Genomic DNA, 23,499 nt, shown 5'->3' with positions numbered 1-23,499 from the left:
CAAACTCACAACAACAGCCTTCACAATTCACAAGCCAATTCAGAATAAAATCACAAAACTCATTGTTATGTTTGTGGGAATTTTATTGTCTACATCATTTTAACTATAATAACTATATAGTTATATCATGATCAACCAGGAGTAAAGTAGATTTCATGCATAAGCTAGGAGAAGGAAACACGAAAACTCATTGAATGGGCTCGAGTTCTAGCCTCATGTCGATGAAAAAGGTGCAGCGCATCAAGTCTGCCGACCAGTTTGCGACACTTGATCTTGAACGCACACATTGCGATTAGTTTTTGTCATAGATGCGTGTTACTACATGATGTTTAGCTAACCAATGGTCCAAAAATATGTCCACCAATCGACTCTCAGCTTCTTCTTACATGAAGATTGTTGGAGCGGTTGAACGTTTTGAAGCAAACATGGCATGAAAAATGGGTGAATCCAATGAGGATTTGTTCCGGAGTAGGGATCCAATATCTTTCCACGCCCACACTCCGACTTGTAATCTCTGAGGAAGAACCTGCCGATCCGCTTGAATAATTAGGGAGGCCGATTTGGAGCACCACGGTGGCGTCATCCCCAGCTCCTCTGCACGGACTGGCGTTAGGGTTATCGTCTTTAGGGTTTTCGTGCAGAGCCATGGCCAAGCAGCTAGCAAAGGCAGTGGCTGGAAGGGAATTCCCCGGCCATTGTTCGGGAAACATCGACATTTTCGGACTTCTGAACCTCATTGCAAGTACTGGAGGAGGCCATGATCGCAGAGCTGCATGAACTATAATCCGAAAGCTCCTCCATCATGCGACAATACACACAATAAATGACCCAAGAAAAAAAAGGGGATGAAATTCCTGGACCGGGAAATTGTTGAGAGGGTAATTTCTCGAATGCGGAACAACGACTCTAGCATCGATCTTACATAGAGATTGAAGAATATAAATAGGTAATCAGAGAGAGAGAGAGAGAGAGAGAGAGAGAGAGAGAGAACAAGAGAAACCGAGGTAGGGTGGCTGGAGAATAATTTGGCGTACAGCCTTAAAACGAAGAGGGTCATAAATTGCTCCTGTCAAAGATCTTCCATCTGCATTCACCGGTCGAACCGTATTTGCCTTAATTCCCGTGGCCCCCTTGGCTCCTTGTTTTAGCAGGAGTTTAACTCCAGAGGGTTAAAGATTTACGGCAATGTATCGAATGGTCTGGTGCCCGCTCGAGCTCATTAGTCAAACGCCCACCACCTACGCTACATTGACGTTAGAGTAGAAACAGAAGAGAGAGAGACAGAGAGACAGAGAGAGGTGCTTCGTGAGAGAGCGGAGAGATGAGTTCCCAAGTATGGGACGTGCATGGGGGATCTTTCATTTATATCTCTACCTTTGTATTGTCAAGTCTTGGGCCTGCTGCAATTCGAATTCGAGTTGACAGTATTCCTCCTTAGATTGTGCAGCAGTCCGATAGCTTTGAACCGTTTCTATCGAATCGAATTTATACCAGAGAGGTTGGAATTTTAATAGGAAAATATAAATTTAACAAGAAGCATGTATATTAGAATTCAAATATAATTTAAGATTTTCTTAATTTAAAAATTTGTTATTAAAAAATAACATTTATATTATGGATATTAGATATCTTATTCAATTTATTTCATATCTCCCATCTAATTTAAGACTTGAGATATTTCATCTAAGTCATGTTCTTGTTATATCCAACCTTATTTTGTTTTGAAACAACAACGAACCCGTTTAGGGACAGGCACATGGTTGGTGCGATTGGCACGCTGACAGACATGGTGTTAGCTTGCAAGGGAAGCTTCGAGAAGGGACCCAAGTTACGCTAGGGAGCTACTGGTGGATTTTGGGACGGTTGGGAGCTACAAAGCGCAGGGGTTGAACGGGAGGAAGAATCTGTTGCTCGCACTGTTTGACTCGACGTCACAGTGTTCTATAGTCCTATGATGCGTGAGAGAACCCTCTTGAGCTACCACATGGCTTCCTGCTGTGTAGATGCCTGCTCTATACGACAAAATATTAGGTACACTTGGAGTGCCAAGACATCTCCTGATTAATCCATTCAATATGTGACACGTGTCCATAAAGGACCCCACAAAAAGTTTTTTTTTTTTTTTTTTTTTGGGACGGGAGGAGCAGAGCTTGCACCGAGCGGTGCGCCGTAAACCCCGGCGATACTAGCGGGAAAACCCCACCCCGACGTCACGCTTAAGTCACCATGTAGTAGCTAAGCGCCGCCTCCGCTGCGGGGATTCGAACCTTGGCCTCCACCGGGGAGGTCCAAAGCCCTACCATCCACGCCACCTTGGTCGGTGGTCACAAAAGTTTTTCTCTCCTCATTGCTCTCTCTTCTTTTAGAAAAAATATTAGGTACGTCTCATGCTCTAGCGTGGCAAACAAAAAGGCGGTGGGAGCGCGACGCGTGTCCTTGTGGGATCCATAATTTCAAGCGCCCATTTTGAACATTTTCCTTTACTGTAGCTGGAGAGAGGGTTTTCTGTCGCGAGTTCTTTCTTTGTGCCTCTCTCTCTACCCTTGCTCTCTCTCCCCGACGAACTCTCTCTCTCTCTCTGCCCTCGCTTTTTCCAACTGGTGAACCACCGCGAGCAATTGACGAACTAGGAGGATATTGACGAGATGACCGTGAGCAACCGATCGGCGTGCGACCTCCCTCTCTCTCTTTGCCCTCCCTCTCTTTGACCAGTGAACCACTGCGCCACCCCTTTGGCTCCGGATCTAGCCTCGACTCATCCATCCCTTGCTCTTTCTCTCCCCTTGCCTCTCTGTCTGCCCTCCCTCTCTTCGCGACGAACTAGCGCGTGACCGGTGAACCACCGTGCCCCCCTCTGACTCCAGATCTGGAACGTTTGAACCCGACCTAGGGGTGTTAGAGTTTAGCTTCCAAATAGGCATGTAAATGAATTATCGCAACTATGCAGAATGATGACCAGGAAAAAGAAGAAGTGAAAACTTGCAATTTTAGGACCAAGTGAAAGCTTTGCCCATAGTAAAAATTGGTACCCATTCGATAACAACATAACTAATGACTTTTCAGGCATCGCTAAACTCCTATAAGATCCCTTCTATCACCCTATTAGACAGAGAAAAAGAGATAAAAGAGAAAGCGAGAAATTACCTGGACAAGCCAGTGCCAAATCTAGAGTTAGAGGGGGGGCGCGGTGGTTCGCCGGTGTGGTTCGCCGCGAAGAGAGGGAGGGCAGATAGAGAGGCAAGGGGAGAGAAAGAGTAGGGGACGTGGACGAGTCGGGGCCAGATCCGGAGCCGGAGGGGTGGCGCGGTGGTTTGTCGGTTGGAAAGACGGAGGGTAGAGAGAGAGAGGGAGGTCGCACGCCTGTTGATTGCTCGCGGTCATCTTGTCGATATCCTCTGGTTCGTCGGTTGCTCAAGGTAGTTCACCGGTCGGAAAGAGGGAGGGCGAGAGAGAGAGAGAGAGAGAGAGAGAGCGAGAGGGGGGGAGGTCGCACGTCGGTCGGTTGCTCGCGGTCGTCTCGCCGGTATCCTCCTAGTTCGTCGATTGCTCATGGTGGTTCGCCGGTCGAAAAGAGGGAGGGTGGAGAGAGAGAGGGAGTTTGTCGGACAAAGAGAGCGAGGGTAGACAGAGAGAGGTGTGAAGAAAGAAAACCAAGACTGAATTTTTTTCAAATTAGCACCTCTTTTTTTCTCCAGAATGTGGGTTCCACAAGGACACGTGTTGCGCTCCCACCGCCATTTTAGTTTGCCATGCTGGAGCATGAGATGTATCTAATATTTTCTCATTCTTTCATTGTTTTATGTTCTTCTTCACAGGTCAAGGTCGCCCTCACCCGGCGAGGGGTTGACTCTTGCACCTAGGGTGAGGGGTGACCACATTGGGTTTGGCCTGGGTTTGGCCAAGGTTGAGCCCTCGTCGGATCCAGAAGTTGTGAAGGGAGACAATGACGGCAGAGCCACAGAGAATCTTGAGGATGCAGGGCGTAAGGGAGAGGGAGAGGGAGAAGGAGGGCTCGGGGTCACGGGTATGGGTGTCAAAATGGGTCATTGACCCATTTATAGACCCATTTATAGCTAAATGGGTCGTTAATGGGTCAAGTTTGCACCCATAATGGGTTTTAAAAGTAAAAAAAGCTTAAATAAATGGGTTTTAAATGGGTCTGTTCTCAGACCCATTTACGACCCACTTATCAACCCACTAAAGCGAACCCATTTACTCTCCCTCTTCGACGTCTTCGTTTTCTCGCTTTCCCTCATCCATCGTACGACGTACTGCAAGTCGCGACTCAGAGGCCGAGAGCTCGCCGGTGAATTCCTGTCTTTTTCCGAGCACTCCTTCTCCTTCCGCCGTCAGTCGCCGCAGCCACCGCCGTCATCGCCGTCTTCGCCGTCCGCGGAAAGCGATTGCGCTTTGATTGGGCGAATCTGCGGTCTTTTTTGGATCTCCGTCGCTCTCGTCCGGCGCAGTTCAGCCGCAAACCTAAGCCGTTTTCGTAACAGCCGGGTAAGTAATCGTGTCGCGGGCACGCCCTTCTCGCTTGTCTCGTTTCTGGGTTTGGCCTCTTCTTTGGTGGCAAGCTGATCGGGGCATGGGGCTTGCTGGGTTTTCTATGGGATTGAGTTGCGATGTGGGTCATTCCGATTGGTTAACCTCAATTGGGGGCTCCAAAGGTTCTTATTCTTCGGGTGAAACAACGGGTCTTTCATTACCAATACAATGCAGCTTAACCTCAATCACGGGCTCCGTACATACGTGTTCTTCATTTGAAAGCCAAGAAATTGAATCATGGAACTCGTGACTGTTGCTATGCGGATGGTAGCTAGGGCCAAAGTGATTCATTCATGTTGTTTCGTCTGTTTGTTCTTGTGATCTTTACAATAAGAACAGTGTTCTTGAAATTGTGCGCATGTATTTTTTCAAAAGGACCTACGTGAAATAGAAAAATTATTACTTGATTCCCTGGTCTTGTTATGAAAGTGTCTGCATTGCTTGGTGTATTCGGCTTTTTAATGTTCATGATTTTTATGTTATCCTAGAGGTTTTGCTTAGAGATGAGTCTTTTGCAGCATCTTCACCATCTGTGTGCAGGCTTGGTCTCTCAGACTATTTGTAGGGTTTGTGTGTTTCAGAGTGAGAGTATAGATTTTATGGGGTAACTATAGTTTACAGGTGAGTGGGTATGTGCAATAAAATTGGTTCGCAATATAAGTTCCTGTTCATTTGGAGATAGAAATAGAGATATTGGTGATGTCACAATTAAACTGTTAAAGTGATGTTTGGGGTTTGAGTGACATTTCTCTGCAAGTGCTTGTAAATTTGGAACAGCTAAAATCTTGATTATGTTTGAGTATCTTTTTGGAGAACATGAAGATAAGATTTTGCTTATAAATCATCGTTACTTCTGCATTTGACACTTTCTTCGAATGAATGCCAGGACGAGGAAGAGGCAGAGGCGGATACCAATCCGAGGGCCTAAGGGGACGCCTGGGTGGTCAGAGTTTGGGCAGGGGAAGCAACCTGGATAATGGCTCCTACTTCCGTGGTTCGCAATGAGTTATTCGTTCGACCTTTTCGAACCGTTATAGCTGTGGCCAAAGGCTCGTTAGGTTGCTATGGGTGATTCCATGTACGATGGTTTCCTGAAGTTGTGGTCTGTGCTTCTTGAGGTGTGTTTCTTCCTTTTTGGCATGATTAGATTGTTAAGACCTTTTTCACCTTTTCCTGAAGTCGTGGTCTGTGCTTCTTGAGGTGTGTTTCGGAATTTTCCAAGCTCCGGATGTGCCTCCCTAACGTTCTTGATAGTTTAGGTACTTTTTTTCATCTCATTCTTTTTGTTTGCTCATATGATTTCATACACTTGTCTTTATAATGATGTATTCTTTTCAGGTTCTAGACTAGTGTTGGGTCTTAATTTGAAATTCCTTTTACTCAGGTATCAAGTTGATACTAATGCCTTTTTGTCAATGCTGGCGCTTCAACCTATTCCGAAGATGGAATCAGTGCCTACCATTGTTGTGGGGCTTCCTTTTTTTTCCTCTTTTACCCCCAAATTGACGGTCAAAGACGATTGGATTGGTGGATTTTTTGTTCTGTGAGTGATGTTCATGGGGCGGTTTGTGGTGATTGCGAGTTGGGCTCTGATTCTTGTGTCTTTCTTTTTGCATTTTCATTGGCTGATTGGTGGGCTTTTCTGTTTTGCAGATACTAAGCAGACAGCCGTATGGACAAAGAAATTTACAATCAGCTGGTTCAAGGCTGAAGAAGAAGGGTATGACGTGAGCAAGTTCCACAAGACTCCCACATAGCGACAGTCCACCGGAAGAAGAAGGACCCAAGGACACCAAAGGCATTTGGTGGATCAAGTCCATTCTAGGAAGATAGGGGGAACTCGATTTCACAGCCAGCTTGATGAAGATGATGCAGCAAAGGCTTCATGGAGTTCTGAGTACATATGAGTTTTCATAAATAATCAGCATATGATGTACCCCTGTTTTAAGTTAGATTGAAATCTTTTAGTCTCGAGACTACCATGCGTTTGTTTTGTTTGATGTATATTTTGCTTCTGCTGTGTGCGGATATTGTATCAATGATGAGAGATTGGCAATGAATAGGAGCTGTTCAATTATGAGATCATTTTGGGATTCCTTTCCGCTTGACGGAGTGTGGGTCAGTGGCAAATTTCAATACTTGTGACCTCTTAAAATTAGTCTAGGCATAAAGGTGGCACCTGTAGAGAATGTTGCATCAAAGTTATTTGTTCAATGCTCTCAGCAAAAGGGGCTCATGAAGATCTATAGACACTTGCTCAACTATCAAAGTATTGCACTAATATTCCTTAAATTCTTACATCCATTGAGACACATTCCATCTATAAAAAAAAAAAAAATTCCTTAGAAAAATCAGTCACTTGGCCAATTGGAAAAATGATACTAGAGAAGGATAGATTGGTTTCTCTTTTTTTCCATTGGTTTATTTTGGCCTCATAGTAAAATGAACAAATGCTTGTAAAGTAGAAAGAAAGCAACTTAGCTGTTCTTTTAACGTATGTTGGAACCCTTATGAAAATAGTTACATAATTTGCTCGATCATATTGCAAAATATATATATATATATATATATATATATCCTCTAGAGCTCATCGAGCGAGCTCGAGGCTCGCTTATGGCCAATGCCGGCCGTTGTCGTGGCCAGCGGCCGGCCAAAAGAAGAAGAAGAAGAAGAAAAAAAGTTATATTTAAAAAATAAAAAAATAAAAATTTTATTTTTTAAAAAATAAAAAATTAATTAAAATTCGATTTTTTTAAAATAATTATTTTAAAAATTATAAAAATTGTCCATTAAATTTATGTTGTATAAAATTATTTTAGCAATAATATTTATATATATATAATAAATTAAGTTTAGTTAAATGGGTCGGGTATGGGTTGGGTATGGGTCGGGTCGGGTATGGGTCAAAATTTTTGCGTTCTGTAAACGGGTCATAAACGGGTTAAATGGAGTCGATTTGGGTCGGACCATTTATGACCCGGCAAACCCGACCGACCCACCCATTTAACGGGTCTAGTCACGGGTGATGATGACGGAGGGACTTGGGCTTGTTCTTGGACCCAAAGGGGTCGCGGTTGTGGTGGATGGCTTCATTGGTGGAGTCGTCGCTGGTGGGGAAGGTGCAAAGATTAGGCTCAGGTGAGGGACATGACAGGTGAATGATTGTCATCGCCATGCAGGTGAGGGAGAGAGCCGAAGGGAGGAGAGGCGGGTGGGCGAAGAGACGGCATCGTGCAAGGTCGTCTGCAAAAAGAAAACAAGAATAAAAAGGGTGAGAGAAAAGAGAGGGTAAAGAAGGGAAGAGAGAAAAATCTTACAAGTGGGACCCTTTATGAACACGTGATACATTAAATGGACTAGTAAGAAGTGACTTCGCACCCCAAGTGTACCAAATATTTTCTCGCTTTGTACATAGTGATGTCATAAAAGGGCTGCTTGATATCCGGTTTTCACCGTTATTATGATGGGTATTTTTATTATTGCTATAATTTGCCGCCTTACTATGCGATCATGGCGGTGAATTTTGATAATGCCTTCTAATTGCAGGAGTCTCTTTGTATTATTTCTTTCAAGTTTCTAGTGGCGGGTTCCCATCTTGGAAGTAGATATAACCGATTTTATTCCAACATACTCAAAAAAAGAAAATTACTCGCTAACGTTTAAATTATTGTTCTGAATTCCAAAAAAAATGTGAAAAAAATCAATTGCGAATTTCACGTGACAATATAGAAGTATTGTAAATGTTTCGGGAGTTTTGACTTTGAGAAATAAAAAAAGTGCATGAGTTGGGAGATTTAGATTAAGTACAACAGTAAAAAGTAAGGGTGTGTTTGTTTGGGAAAAGTATTTTTCGGGAACTGATTTTTCAAACTTTCACAGAAAATAGTTAGTCGATCGAAAACACTTTCTAGTCAATTAAAATTTTACGTATAGGTTTAGGAAAGTGAATTCCTAAATCTAAAGAGGTGAAAACACTTTTCGAAATTGCTCATCTCAAATTTTTAATTTTAATTTTATTTTTCCCTAATTTTCTTTTTATTTCTCTCTCAACTGGTTGTCATGTCTCGGTGACGGTCAATGAACAGCCATAGGCATGGGCCAACGAGGCTCAAGCTCGCCAAATCTTGGTGATTTTGAGCTTGTTGAAGGCCATGTTGGGCAAGCCTTGAGTTTGCCTATGATCGTTGCCAGCCGGTCATAGCGAGGAACGAGGAAAAGAAAATGAAAGAAAAGAGAAACAATAAAATTAAAAGATAATTAAAAATTCGATTTAAAAAATAAAAGAAAAAGAAAATAATTAAAATTCAATTTAAAAAAATATATATTTTTGGCCTAAGATAAAGGCATGAGATTGAAATTATTTTCCAAAAAGATCCAAAAATAAAAAAAAGGTTTTCGTTCATATATCATCATATAAAAGAAAATAAATCGTATTTCTTGAAAAATGCTTTCTTATTGAATTTTCCTTGAAACAAACATATTCTATAAACCATTTGAATTAGAGATTGAATTTATTGAAAAATTAACCCACGATGTACATCTGATTACTAAGCTTGCACTATTTTCTTTAACTTCTCAATTTTTGTAATTTCTGTCATATATCGTCCAACTTGTAGAAAATTTCCAATTAAGTTCCTTGGGCTCTAGTTCCGCCAAATTGAAAATGACGAATCCGTCAATGTCAGCCTGGTACGAAACGCAAATATTGGTTCCACCATAAGCAATCAATCAAGCAAAAAGAATTGATGATGTGCGGTTTCCGCCGACTAAACTACGCGCGCAATAATCCTAGCCAAAATTGAGCAGAATATTTGATAACTTCTCGGACGATGGAAATATATTTTATTTGTAAGTGACACAAGTGATATTTTTGGAAAAATATTTTTCAAATCATTCATTTTTTGTAAAACAAACATACCGTAAAATTTTAAAGAGTGTCCTTCAGCTATTTGTTAAGTCTTATTCTATGCGCTTCGACAATTTAAACTTTTAAGTGTTACTGTTAAAATTGGTAATTGCCTTTATGTTCACAGTATGTTAAGAAATGAGCATTTTTGTTTTTAAATCATTTAATTAGTCCTGTAGGAGCTTATATGGAGTCAATGGCTAGTCGAATAATTGATTATTTTATTCGGCCGGCACCGACGGCGGAATAGGGTGGGGAATAGCTAGGATAATTGTTAACATCAAAAGCGCGTTGGTCAAATGAGAAGGAAAAAACAAAGTAGGCTGGCGATGTCTTGTACAACTAATGCCATGAAAAATAATTTATTTTGAATAAAATATAATTAAAGACGTCCCTATAACTAATATACCTAGCCAAAGAATTTTCTAGAAGACATTATTTTAAATGAGCGCAAGGACAAGAGGCGAAGCAATGCATGAAAATTTTTAACATTTTCTCCATTGCTGAGGTCAAGAATGGGTAATGCGGCACGTAACCCGTGAAAAGAATACACATTATAAGAGCAAAAGTTCTTCAAATTTCAACCTTCTCAGTCATTTGCTTGTGAAGTTTATTTGGCTAGCCTAGGATTTGCAACTTGTTAGTAAAAAAAAAAAAACAGTTGTTGAATTTGCATAAGCATTTAGCTAACTAGACCAGTAAATTCAAATGTACTGCAAACCGTTCTAGATATTTTTAGCTCAAAATCCAAAAGTCATCCGCTAAAATCTGACTAATTGCATGTAAATTCTTTCAAGTTACAACACGTGTAAAGACCAAATACTTATATCTAATTGATTCATGAGGTGTGTAGAGTCAAGACAGCCTCTAGATTGCTTAGCCTTTTGAACCCATTTGATGTCTGGCAAGCATAATTTGAGTAGATCAAAAAATTCAATAAAGTCAAAAATTTACTTAGCTTGCTCAGCACGAAAGTTGCTACTTTACGTAATAAGAAGAAAAAAGAAAATGGCTACACAACGTAATTCATTCCGTTTAAGAAAAAGATGATAAAAATGGCTACTTAATTCATCGGCTACACAAGCACGGAATCTGATCTTGAGATCTACCGGTGGGTAGGCATATGAAGGAATGAATAAATGGATGGAAGAATATGAGCTTGAATTAGAGATACATGGGTTGTAGATAGTATCTCTCCATGGCCTTTCACCTTTCAAAACGTTTTTCATGGACCATCGTATTTTGCTAATGTTATAGAATAATTCTCTCGTTACCTAGTATTCAATCTTTAATTTAAACTATCCACCGCAGATCCTTAATTTTGGATGAATTAAGAAATGGGGCTATCGTCACTCGATGAGAAATCTCAATCATCAAATCCAAAGGAGAACCAAGATCCAATGACCACTACAAACAAAGCTGGGAACATGTAAATATAAAAGTGCAACGTGTGTTCTATAGTCACCTTCACTCAAATTTGGCTTTGCAGCACAGTTCGCACTGCCTTTTCTCTATGGTCAGAATTCGGAACACGAGAGGAAAACGGATAACAACAGTCCAAATAATAATCATCGTCTATTTTGACAAGTCAAGGTAAATTTCAAAAAGTATATTGCATGATTCGTAAATTATGCAAATTATTATTATTTGGATTATCAATTATGCACATTTCAATGTAGGTTCACCTGATTGATTAACGGTTGAAATGGAATTGGATTTATAAATCAAGCAATATTTTGTTTTCCCGCAAGTTTCAAATTCTTATAAGTGCATGACGCATGTCGCGACCTAAATTTTCAGGGCAATCCTAAAGTTTAGGTTAATGGATTACTAAGTCCGAAAACTTGGCACGAACCCTCCCAAGTCCTACCAATCGCGACTTAATAGAAATTAATTCATTTAAACATGCAATTCTATTCAATTTGGAGCCGCCACTAATCAATTAGGGTTGATTAGAAACCCAAATAAAGTATGAGAGAATACTTTATTTTACGAACCAGAGATTTAATAAGTTCGGGGGACATGATTACGCTAGATTAGTCTAACGCCCTTTCGGTACCTTTTATTTTAATTTCAAAAATATTTAGCAGACAATGTTAATTAATTTTAACCTAAACTACTAACATGCAAATGGTGGTCATGCGGGTGCACAATCAATAAAATAACATTCAATAAAAAATGCTAATAAAAATGCATGCCCTAAACATGATTTCTAAATGACAAGACACCTAATTTTTTTTTTTTAAATTGTTAATTATATGCAATCTTAATCTAAATTTAATATGCATTGATTTATTTTAATGACATGTGAGATACAATTCATATGGTATGACTTAAATTTATCACTATATATATGCAATCTAATTTATATAACCATAAATATGCATATCTTTGTATGAGATGTATGGCGTGGTAATTTTATATGCGTATTCTTTTATGATTTTTATGATGATTCATTTTTTAATGCATATATGCAACCTATGCTAAATAATGATGATGTGAGATTAATTATGAATTAACCTATTAACTAACCAATGAAATGATTTTTATTTTTTTTATTTTTTAATGACATAATGTTTTTATTGAAAAGAAAGTAACTTAATGGTGCAATGATTTTCTTTTAGCATTTTCCTTTTATTAAAAAAAAACAATTAAACTATAACTCACATGGCATGCATAACATTTTTTGTTCCTCTTTTTGTTTTATTAAATGAAAATTGACTTAATCTAAAACTAATTAGACTAACTAAAGTGAATGATATTCTAATTTATTTTAGGAATCAATTTAACTTAAACTATACTTTATCCCGAAAGCTATATAAAAAATCAAGACATGCCAACATTATTTAAAATTAGCCCTAACAAAAACCACCCATCTAAAAGTATAATCTAAAAATTATAATCCTATAAATGCAAATTCTAATTTACTAACCCTAAATGCTCTAATGCAATATTTAGATTTTTATGTACTTTTTATTTTTATTTTATTTTTAATTTTTCCAAACAAGTAATTATTTTAAAAGAATTAAGACAAGAATTAAAATAACCGAAAAAATAATCCGTTGTCTCACGGATTAAATTAACAATTATTTTAACTCTATAACGATTTAACAATTGAAATACTATCAAAATTCCTAAAAATTAAAGTAATTAAAAAAATGACCCCGGCGTCTTACGAGTCAAATTAATAATTACCATAATTTGAGATAAAGTACTTGCAGTTAATACCTACGAGATTTATAAAAAGAAAAGCACATCTCAATATTCTAAATTGAACAATAATAACAAAATAAATAAAATAAAGAAAAGCAAACTACCTAATTTGCTTTTCTCTTTTTTCCTTTTGTTTTTGTTTTTTGTTTTTCTTTTTTCTTCTAGTCACGTGCTCGTGAGTCTCTGGGTCACTGGGGAGCAGCACGTCGTCGGACCAGCAGGGGGCTCCGACGAAGGTGAACCGGCGGTGGGCGAGCGGTGAAGAGGTGAATCGGCGGTGGCTCGAATCAGTACAGGAGCGGTTTCGTCGGCGGAACAGAGGTGGCGCGACGGTGGGCACTGGATCTGCTGGCGTCGCAGGGGTGGTCACGAACAGAGGTGCTGCAGCATCACGGGGCAGAGCAGCGCGGGGAAACTTCAGGTGCAGGCGCTGATCGGAAGCGGGGCCGTCGTGGGATCTGCAGAGGGGCTCCGGCGTCGCTGGGTCGTTGGCGGGGCTTCGGGTGCGAGTCCGGCGTGGTGAGGCTGCGGGTTGTAGAGGCGCGGTCGTCGGGCTGCAACGGAGGTGCTGCAGGGGCGTCGGCTCGTTCGGCGGCGTCAGTGCAACACGGGCCGCCGGATCAGAGGGCTTTCCTTCGGGTTCCGGTGTTGAACTCAAGCGTCTCCGAATTGAAGCAGAAACGGAGCCGGTCGTCGCAGTGGAGAGGAGTAAAAATCGGAGCCGGCAGGAGGAGGGCCGAGACGGAACCAGCAGAGGGAAGAGGGTGATGAACAGTAAATGTCCAATCACCTTCTTTCCCTTCTGCTCTCTTTTTCACTTTTCTCCCTTTTTGCCTTTTTTTTTAACTTTTCTCCCTTTCTCTTCTCTTTCTCTCTGCAGAAGCGAAAGCTTCTCTTGACTTTTCCTTTTTGTGTTTTCTTTTTCCTTCAACGAAAGATGAAGAGAAGCCCCCCCTAAACGACAGAATTTTTGCTCTCAATTTTTTTCGAATTCCTCTCCCGAAAGGTGAAGAAGAACCCCTCTATTTATAAAGCGAAAATTCGAGTTTGTTTCGCCGGTAGAGATTTTTGCTCAACCTCTTGCCTGTGGAGATTTTTTCAACATAAAATGAAGAAATGGCTCAAAATCCATTGTTGAATTATTTTGAATTCAAAATTTCTTTTCAAAATTTCCCTCTAATCTTTTATTTTCTAAAAATTGAATCTAAATTAGGTGTCAACAATGCATGTCTAAAACCTTTGCTCACACTAGGCATGCATGCATATGCTGCTTTCAACAATGACTCCTGGAGCTCCATATCGAGAATATGGGAATGGGGATGATAATGGTGTAAATTTAGCTTATAAGATAATATAAACAGATGGATTCAATTCTCGAACATATTTTGCTTGTTCGAACATCATTTGGTGTTTAAAACCGTCAAATTACAATCCAAGCATCGGGGATCTAAATCTAACCACTAGCTTTCAAGGTCTAGTTATCAAGACCTTGGATCCGCCCATCAAGCACTTGAATCTATTTATTAATGATGGTCTTGTAATAGCAGATCTTGGATCCGCCCATCAAGCCGAATCTAAAAAATTAAAAACTACCTAACTTTTCATGAATTAGTCAAACCACTAAAAATAAAGAAATCATTATTTATTTATTTATTTTAGGGGAAAAAAAACCAAACACGCCAAGGATCATGGCATCGATCCAATTTTTGGATTATGAGATCTGCAAATGAACGCGAACGAGCCTTGTCTCTCACGTCTTGCAAGTCGGCCGGAATTGGTCGCCGACGTACCACCCGCCTTCCCCTCTCGATCTCGCCCCGCCTATAGATAGACCAAAACCAGAAAAGAGCAAGACAACAGCAAGAGAAACGATCAAAACACAGAGGAGAAGGGGTGGGAGGAGAGAGAGAGAGAGAGAGAGAGAGAGAGAGAGAGAGAGAGAGAGAGAGAGGGAGGGAGATGGATTCGATAGATATGATCCAAAAGCCGCACGTGGTGTGCATTCCCTACCCAGCCCAGGGCCACATCAACCCCATGCTCAACCTCGCCAAGCTCCTCCACCACCGGGGCTTCCACGTCACCTTCGTCAACACAGAGTACAACCACGGCCGCCTCCTCCGCTCCCGCGGCCCCTCCTCTCTCGACGGCCCCTCCTCTCTCGATGGCCTCCCATCTTTCCAGTTCCGCACCATCCCCGATGGCCTCCCGCGCTCTGATGCCGCCGACGCCACGCAGGACATTCCCGCCCTCTGCCAGTCCACGAGTAAGTTCTGCTTGCCCTACTTCCGGGACTTGCTCCAGAGGCTCAACGAGGAGAGCACGACGTTGGGTTCCCCGCTGGTGAGCTGCGTGGTGTCGGATGGCGGGATGACCTTCACACTCGATGCTGCAGAGGCAATCGGCGTGCCGGAGGTCCTAATCTGGACGGCGAGCGCGTGCAGCTTCATGGGCTACGTGCAGTATCGCAGTCTTATTGACAAGGGTCTTACTCCACTCAAAGGTATGCATTACTAAATAACTGTCCAATTTGGTTTAATTAAGTAATCTCACTTAGCAGATTTACGGCTAATGAAGTAATGATTTTTCTTCTCTTTTGTGGATTTAATTAGCGTTTATATCGTGTGGCTTTGTTTGTTCCTTATTTACATGATTAGCCAGTGGCAGACTGTGTCATAGTTTTCTAAGTACTTAACAAAGTCAATTGTGAAAAGTAGAATTTTAGATGTAAGAACGTTATCATTAATGGTTAAACGGTTTAATTGATCGACTCTCAATTTGCAGATGCCAACTACTTCACAAATGGGTGTCTAGACACCACCATTGACTGGATACCCGGGATGAGAAACATCCGCCTGAGAGACTTACCGACCTTCATCCAAACCACTGACCCGGACGACTTGATGATACCCTTCTGCTTGAGAGAGGTCGAGCGAGCGAAGAGAGCCTCAGCCATTGTTTTCAACACGTTCGACCGATTAGAGCATGAGGTCCTCGACGCTCTCAAGGCCATGTTCCCTCCCATCTACACCCTTGGCCCCCTTCATCTCCTTACAAAGCAACTATCCGATAATAACACCAGGCCGTTCAGGTCCAACCTGTGGAAGGAAGAGCCAGGTTGCATCGAGTGGCTCGACTCGAAACAACCCAGCTCAGTCGTGTACGTGAACTTCGGGAGCATCACAGTGATGTCGCCAGCGCAGCTGGTGGAGTTCGCATGGGGGCTCGCGAACAGTGGCCAGGCGTTCCTGTGGGTCATCAGGCCAGACTTGGTCGTTGGTGATGCGGCCATGCTGCCTCCGGATTTCTTGGCTGCAACAAGGGAGCGGAGCTTGCTGGCGAGCTGGTGCCCCCAGGAGCGGGTGCTAAGCCACTCAGCAGTTGGTGGGTTCCTGACCCACAGCGGATGGAACTCCACGATCGAGAGCATCGCGGCCGGGGTGCCAGTGGTGTGCTGGCCATTCTTTGGGGACCAGCAGACGAACTGCTGGTACAGCTGCCAGGAGTGGGGGATCGGGATGGAGATCGACAGCGACGTGAAAAGGAACGAGGTGGAGAGGCAGGTGAAGGAGCTGATGGAGGGGGAGAAAGGGAAGCATATGAAGAGGAAGGCGATGGAGTGGAAGGAGATGGCCCGAGAGGCGACGCGTCCTTCCGGGTCGTCGTTCTTGAACCTGGACGAGGTGATCAACAAGGTGCTGTTGTCGCCCAAAAGAGATTAAGCTTGTACGGACATTGCTTTGCGATTGGGGCGAGTATCCAAACGATTCTGTAGACATTCCTGTTGTGTATTTTCCCGTCTAGATCGTATCTACACCCCTAGTAACTCCGGTCTCGTCAGTTCCGGTTGTTTTCATTTAGTTTTGTGCAGTTGGCATGTGTGTGAAACATCAGGCTGCAATAAAGTGTTTTCCCATGTTTTTATTGCGTTTTCTCCGTACATACATTCGTGTCGATTTCTTCATGAAGCAGTGATAATACGAGGAAGCAAAGGTGGCCCGTGATAGCGTTGGATCCGAACTCTTGCGACCTTTCTTGGTCACATATATAACACAATGACTAGAAAATACTAGGTACCTTAGTAATAGACATGTTAGATTTACATAAATCCATTCAACCCTCAATTTATGTTATCCACAGGCTTACAAAGCGAAAATTTCGAATTATTTTTCTTCTCTCAATCTTGGCCATGCTGGTCTAAACTCATAAGTGAGGACATCTGTCATTACAGTGAGAGTAAGTGTCGTCAAAGCCCTTAAAATTCAAAATTGAGGAGGTGAAGCTTCCGAAACTCTCGATCGAATGATTCGCTACTTTCTAGTGTTGAGGAAACTCCTATTAGGTTTTGAAATTGACAAAACCTTTATATTTCTATTCTGAGGAATGGCAATATGCATTAAAAAATTTAAGAAGAGATTCCACCCTACCCATTCTGAAAATCCCGCAAACGGCACATGCTAGCTGGAAAAAAAAAAGGCAAAAAAGAAGAGGTTCGTGACAATAATAAAATCAAAGTCTGGGTGGAAAGCAAAATGTAAATTCTTAAAAACACGAGATTTAAAGTGTACCCTTAGAATTGTTCACTTTAATATGATGCATGGAGGAAAAAAATTCCAAAATATTTTGAAAGGGTAAATTCAAATATAATGAAATGATAAATAATTAGAAAAATGAAAGTAGTCTCATGTGCCTGTTTAATTGTCGGGATCTACCCATCAAGTTCAGCCTTTAGGGCCGACCGCCTTGTCCGGAAAGAGAGTTGTAGTAACACGTCGAAGGCAAAATAAAGGGCAAACGATGAGTTGCCTTGTTTTGAAAGGAAAAATACCATCAGGTAGACAAATGTGCCATTGGGATGCCATGTCTAAGTCGATCAGGACCATGCATATTGAGAATCTCCATTTGATGTCAAAATTCACCGTACTCTAACAATGGCTTTCAATCAATATTTATGACCCTTTACTAATTCATTCATTGGGTAAACATTTGTGCCATTGGGATTCCTCAGTGGTGAAAGTCACATTCAGATTATGTCATCAAGATCATACTCCGTGTGACAAAATATTGTGCTTTTGAACGATTTAAACCGACTTGAACCATGCATTACAAAAGTTCACGCTTGTTACCTTGTTTTGTCCTTCAATAAGTAAACTTGAATTTCAATCAATATATGATCGCTAGATCCATCCCTAAAGATAAAATTAAGTAAAAATTAAAAAGCAACCATGATGGAAATACTAGTTGGGGCAACTGCGATGATTCACAAGATTCATTCCTATAGACATTCTAATTCACTATAGAACGCCCACAAGTTGACATGGCTTACATACATGTATGTATGTATGTATGTATGTATGTATGTATGTATGTATGTATGTATGTATGTATGTATGTATATGTATATGTATATGTATAACCGTTTCGCCAATTTTGGATTTCATAACGAAATATCTTTTATTAAGTGTTATGTTTTGGTTTTTATTTAAGGGACCTAGGCTCTATGGTAATATTGAACAGAAAGGGTCAAATGCAAATAGATATAAATATTATAGTCTTAAATATAATGAAACCATTCAATACAAGCTCAAAACTAATGATGACAAGTGTTGGAATCTAATCAATGGCTTAATTCAAGCACCTTTCAATATACTAATGAAAACCTGCTAAGATCAAATGGATCACTCAATCTCAAAGTCTAATCGATGGCATCGGATGATGGAAACAACACTAGATGGTTTCGATGACATGATGTGGGAACTTAATTGATGATGTTGGACGGTGGAAATAACACCAGGAAGGCACTATTCTTAGGTGGGTTCGAGGACACAAAGTCGGAATCTAATCAATGATGCTAGACGATAGAAACAATATCAAGTAGATATTGCTCCTAAATGGCTTGAGAACACAACATTAGAATTTAATAAATGATGACAATATAGGAAAATGGCCCATAACAATGGTCTAATCGCCTCATTTTATTTGAAATTTGAATCAAACTTTCTAACAATGAACTAAAAATTGAAATTCAAGTCCCTAAACATTGAACTAAGAATTGAAAACACTGAATTAAAAATTGAAATCAAGGTCCCTAGACATTGAACTAAGAAACAAAAACCAAAACATTTTATTTTATATGCTTTCGGGAACCCCAATGCCTTGCGAAGTTTTTTATTTTCAGCTTCAATCATTTCCAATTTCTACTTAAGATGCTCAATTTGTGCTCGCTGAGTGGGCTTCTTAGTCACATCAGGGACCACTGGACGTAAGGCCTGGTCGTCTTGATCTAACTGGTCCAGCCACATTTTGAGCTCTTTTTGGGAGAGGAAATGAATTGTACGTCAGTTTTCCCCATTGCATATAAAACAAGACTGACCACGAAACCTATTGTCATGGACCGATGAAATTGCAATAAAGTAGTAAATTGCAAAGTGAGAATTTAGACAACTTACTTTCATCGGAAATGGATGACAATCACATAAACACATGTATGAAATGTGAGGCTCGATTTTTATCTAGATGGCTTAACAAGGTGGAGATAAGAGGATGATCTGACCGTTGCAGTCTCGCATTAACGTGTTAGGTCCTCTTAACCCCGGCTCAGTTAAAAGAAAATCCCATGGTCACGCTGTTTCATGAACAAGGATAAACGTTTTGACACCAAGAAAAATTTTCGGGGTTGAGAAAGGTTACCTCTACATCGTAGTCTCGCGTTCAAGGTTGATCCATTTCTCAACACCATCCTAGAATCCTTAAATGCAGTCCAGGTCCGACGGCAGGTTGTGTGTGCAATGTGTAGTGCTAAAACAATTTGAAAATCATGCACAATAATTTATAATGCAAGCAACACTTCAATATATAAGAAAAACATTCAATCCCAACACCTTCCTACAAAACAAAGAGTCAGCAAGCACTACTCCCTTTATTCTTCCTTTTTGTAAAAACATTTAACACTTCATGTTAGGAGCGTACCTTATTTCCATGCTGCCAAACAATATATATATATATATATATATTAAAGAAAAAAAGAAATAGGCCTATGTCCACTATGAGTTTTAACTCTATCCCCAGTGGAGTTGCCAAGCTTTCACGACCTTCTCAATGGTGAAATACTTAAATAAGGCTAATGGATTACTAAGTTCGAAGACTTGGCGCGGACCCTCCCAAGTCCTACCAATTGCGGCTTGATACTAATGAATTAACCCATTTAATCATGCAATTATACTCAATTTGGAGCCGCCACTAATCAATTAGAGTTGATTAGAAACCCAAATAAAGTATGGGAGAATACTTTATTTTCGCGACCAGAGATTCAATAAGTTCGGGGACATGGTTACGCTAGATTAGTCTAACGCCCTCTCGGTACCTTTTTATTTTAATTTCAAAAAAATATTTTGCAAGCAGTATGATTAATTTTAACCTAAGATACTAACATGCAAACGGTGTTCATGCGGATGCACAATCAATGAAATAATATTCAATAAACCAAAATGACAAATTATAAGAAATCATAAACTACAACCTTATTAAGGTCTATCCTCTAAAAAAAAACTTCTCAAAAGTGTTAATAAAAATGCATACCCTAAACACGACTTTCTAAATGACATGACACCTAATTTTTAGTATTACGCAATCTTAATATAAACTTAATATGCATGGATTTTACTTTAATGATATGTAAAATGCAATTCATATGGCATAATTTGAACTATCACTATATGTATGCAATCTAATTTATATAATCCTAAAGTTGCATGCATTTCATGATATGCGATGAATGACATAATAATTCTATATGCATGTTCTTTTTATGATTTTTTTTATGATTTTTTTTAATGTATGCAACCTACACTAAACAATGATGACATAAATGGGATTAATTATGAACTAACCTATCAACTAACCAAATAAATGACCTTTTGTGTTTTTTTTTTAAATTACTTAATAATTCTTATTAAAACAACGTAATGATGCAATAATAATCTTTGGCTTTCCTTTAAAAAAAAAATGCACGACGGGAATATTAAAACATTAACCTATGACCCACTAACTAAAGCGCAACATGTAGTATGCACATTATGAAATCTATATAACCTAAATAACATTTTTTTTTGTTTTGGTTTTATTAAAAGAAAATTATCCTAATTCTATATGGATCTTAAAAATTAAAATGCATTGCTTTAAACATGAGATATGTATGGACTTAAATACCTAAGTTCTATAATGCATGATATAGGATGAGCAAATAACGATGACATGCCAAAATAAAAAAATCCATCCATGTAAATCAATGGCGTATTATTTTAATAGGAATCAATGATGCAAAGCAATTCATGAATTTTGCCATAAAAAGTCGAAATAATAAAAAATCTAACCCGACGTCTCGCGGCTCAATATTTTTTATTATCATGACTTAATATGACCAATTTCCTAAATTGGGTAATGATAATAAATCGGAACAAATCAAGTTAGAATAAAAACAAAACTATGAGTCCAAATACTCAAAATAAACTTAATCTAAAAATCTACCTAGTCTACCTCACGATTAACTCGAGGAATGGCAAAGAAACAGTGGTGGCCGAGCTGCGATGGTGGTTCGGTAATGGGTCACCGCTCGAAACAGGGGCTGTTCGTCGGAACTCCGACGAGGCTCGGGTGATAACAGGACCTGCAGCAAAACAGACAAGGCAATAGGTGGCTCTGTTCGGGCATGCAGCAGTGAGCAGAGGAGCAGCAACGTCGTGTGCAGGAGCATTGGGCTACTGAGATTTATCCAGGCTGCTGCGGAGGGAACAATAGCAGAGCGGATCAGTCAGGCGCGACGACGTCAGGAGGGAAGCAACAACAGCGGCAGTCAGGATCTAGTGGTGGTCGAGTGGAGCAATGGAGCGAACGTTGCAGGTTGGCGGATGAACGGCAAGTCACGGGTCACGAGTGCCAGTGGCCAGCACAACGGAGCAGGGCTACTTGCGGTGCTATGGCGAGCAGTGGAGGCGAGTTGCAGGTCGCTCAGGCTCGGGAGCAACGTGGTGGTGCAGGCAGAGGTGTCGCGAGGGGCGAACTGCAGCGATGGATGTCTTGCAGGGGCGTTGTTCGGCAGTGGGCAGCAGTGGTGGATCGCGGGTAGAGGTGCACTAGCGGTGTGGGCTCCAGGCGGTGATGGTGAGCGCAACGGGCTACTGAGGGTCGGCACTCAGGAGGAGATGGTGCAGAGACTCCGGCAGAGGATGTGGGCTGACGGAGGTGAGTCACGATGGCGAAAGGTGGAACTTCGGACAGTGCAGGGAGAGGCAGAATGGCGGAGTAGCGATGGTCGGTGCGATGCGGTGCTGGCAAGGGGGCTCTGTTGCTGTGGCCGGCGAAGATAGCCCATGAAGGAGATGAACAGTGCTTTCCCCTTCTTCTTTTTCTGCCTTCACATCACTCACCTATCTCTCTCACGTCACTCTCTCTGACTCTTGTCTCTGCTTTCATCTTTTTTGACTTTTTCCTTCGACGAAGACGAAGAGAACCCCCCCCACTGGTTCCGAAACCTTGCCCTCTATTTATAGAGGAAAGACTCGAAGTTGTTGAAGATTTCCCAATATTCACTCAACTTCTTCAACAAAAAAGTGGTTCCAAAATGACATGATTGTTGATTTTATTTTTTTTGAATTCAAATTTTTTTCAAAATTTCCCTCTAATCAAATATTATCTTCTATTTTTAAAAACTAAATTTAAATTAGGTGTCAATAATGATGGTAGGACAAATTCTTTCATTTTATGGTGTTCTTTTTGCTTGTTTTGTCGGATTTCTGAGTTAATGTCTATTTTGTCCGAAAAAATGCATATGAGTTGTGTCCACTATGGATTTTTAATAAGATATTACTGCCGTCGGGGTCCTACATGTTGTGATGGTGGTCCCTGTTTTGTATATTATATTATATTATTTATAATTTTTTTAATTCAAACTATCTATTATATTTTTATATTTTTTTCTGGCTTATATTTTTGTCATTGATGGTTGGAGTTCACGGCTTGTCATGGAATTTAATAGCCCACATAGATTCTCACAGGGAAAGTAGATAGACATCCAAAAAAAAAAAAAACTATAATTACTTTGATATGGGTTCTCTGATAAAAAGTATTTATAGGAGGAAATTTGGTGGAAGCACATTGAGACAAAATCAATTTGAGTCTATGTGCGCATGAGTTTACAGTTAGAGCATGGGGGCATCTTGTTTCCAATAATATTTTTGTGCACTGGTTATTAGGAACTGGAGGTGTCTTGTTTTCTGTAGTTTTTGTGCACTATAATGGACGTAACTTCAAAAGTAGCAGTTTGTTAGATTACTTGTTAGAAGTTATTCTTCCCAAGCTATTAATATGAAGACTATTTAATCTTTGTGTCAAGATGCATGTTGATCCTACTAGTTATCATTCCACAATTACTTAGTAAATTTGCAATTAAGTCTTCTTGATATGATTGTATTTCATTCTTGTTTGTTGAACAAGAAAGGGAGAATCTAGACAAAAGTTGAGTCGACCAAATTTAGTAGTCATTTCCATAATATTCAAGCTGATAACATATGAGCTTAAGAAATGCTTTGAATGGGATCAGTTGTGTTTTCCTTATGGTATATATCTCTAAGTTTGATTCTCGGGCCAACATGGTTGGCTCACCTTAGGAGAAAGTTATGGCAATATCGAAAACATTTTAAGTCCATAATGCACAATATTTTGACAGACGGTATCCAATAAAAGTGTGGTATATAGTCACTAGTGTGCCTAGTTTTCTTTCATTAATCAAAGCATGGTACAAGTTTATTGCAATTGTTTACTATTTTTGCTTTGTTTTT

The 23,499-nt window shown here is 40.4% G+C and overlaps 2 protein-coding genes across 4 annotated transcripts; both read left to right on the top strand.

Moving 5' to 3' along the window:
* The first annotated feature begins 4,068 nt into the window (after positions 1–4,068).
* Positions 4,069–6,633, top strand: LOC104428100. 3 transcript variants are annotated; one of them, XR_005549513.1, is made up of 3 exons: positions 4,173–4,503; positions 5,435–5,666; positions 6,202–6,633. XR_005549513.1 is itself a non-coding variant. In XM_039308876.1 (2 exons), exons 1-2 carry the CDS (start codon positions 4,111–4,113, stop codon positions 6,277–6,279), a joined length of 471 nt encoding a protein of 156 aa, XP_039164810.1. In that variant the 5' UTR covers positions 4,069–4,110; the 3' UTR covers positions 6,280–6,633. The 3 variants fall into 3 exon arrangements, 1 of the variants encoding a protein (XP_039164810.1); XM_039308876.1 differs by lacking the exon at positions 5,435–5,666 and having other exon boundaries at positions 4,069–4,503; XR_005549514.1 differs by lacking the exons at positions 4,173–4,503; positions 5,435–5,666 and adding an exon at positions 5,810–6,091.
* Positions 6,634–14,397: 7,764 nt separating this feature from the next.
* On the top strand, positions 14,398–16,588 carry LOC104429066 (7-deoxyloganetin glucosyltransferase). Its single transcript, XM_039308874.1, has 2 exons — positions 14,398–15,167; positions 15,449–16,588. The coding sequence occupies exons 1-2, from the start codon at positions 14,627–14,629 to the stop codon at positions 16,384–16,386; spliced, it is 1,479 nt and encodes a 492-aa protein (XP_039164808.1). The 5' UTR covers positions 14,398–14,626; the 3' UTR covers positions 16,387–16,588.
* Positions 16,589–23,499: the final 6,911 nt, after the last annotated feature.

Source organism: Eucalyptus grandis, chromosome 3 (genome assembly GCF_016545825.1).
Source record: "Eucalyptus grandis isolate ANBG69807.140 chromosome 3, ASM1654582v1, whole genome shotgun sequence".
NCBI classification, from domain to species: domain Eukaryota; kingdom Viridiplantae; phylum Streptophyta; class Magnoliopsida; order Myrtales; family Myrtaceae; genus Eucalyptus; species Eucalyptus grandis.
The sequence above is the reverse complement of the archived record's forward strand: the minus strand, read 5'-3'. Positions and strand labels throughout refer to the sequence as shown.

Excerpts from the sequence above, each read along its gene's own strand:
- LOC104428100 (XM_039308876.1), top strand. The coding sequence starts at position 4,111 with ATGGGTTTTAAAAGTAAAAAAAGCTTAAATAAATGGGTTTTAAATGGG. Across the intron at positions 4,504-6,201 it reads GCCGTTTTCGTAACAGCCGG|ATACTAAGCAGACAGCCGTA; the intron begins GTAAGTAATCGT and ends TCTGTTTTGCAG.
- LOC104429066 (XM_039308874.1), top strand. The coding sequence starts at position 14,627 with ATGGATTCGATAGATATGATCCAAAAGCCGCACGTGGTGTGCATTCCC. Across the intron at positions 15,168-15,448 it reads GGGTCTTACTCCACTCAAAG|ATGCCAACTACTTCACAAAT; the intron begins GTATGCATTACT and ends CTCAATTTGCAG.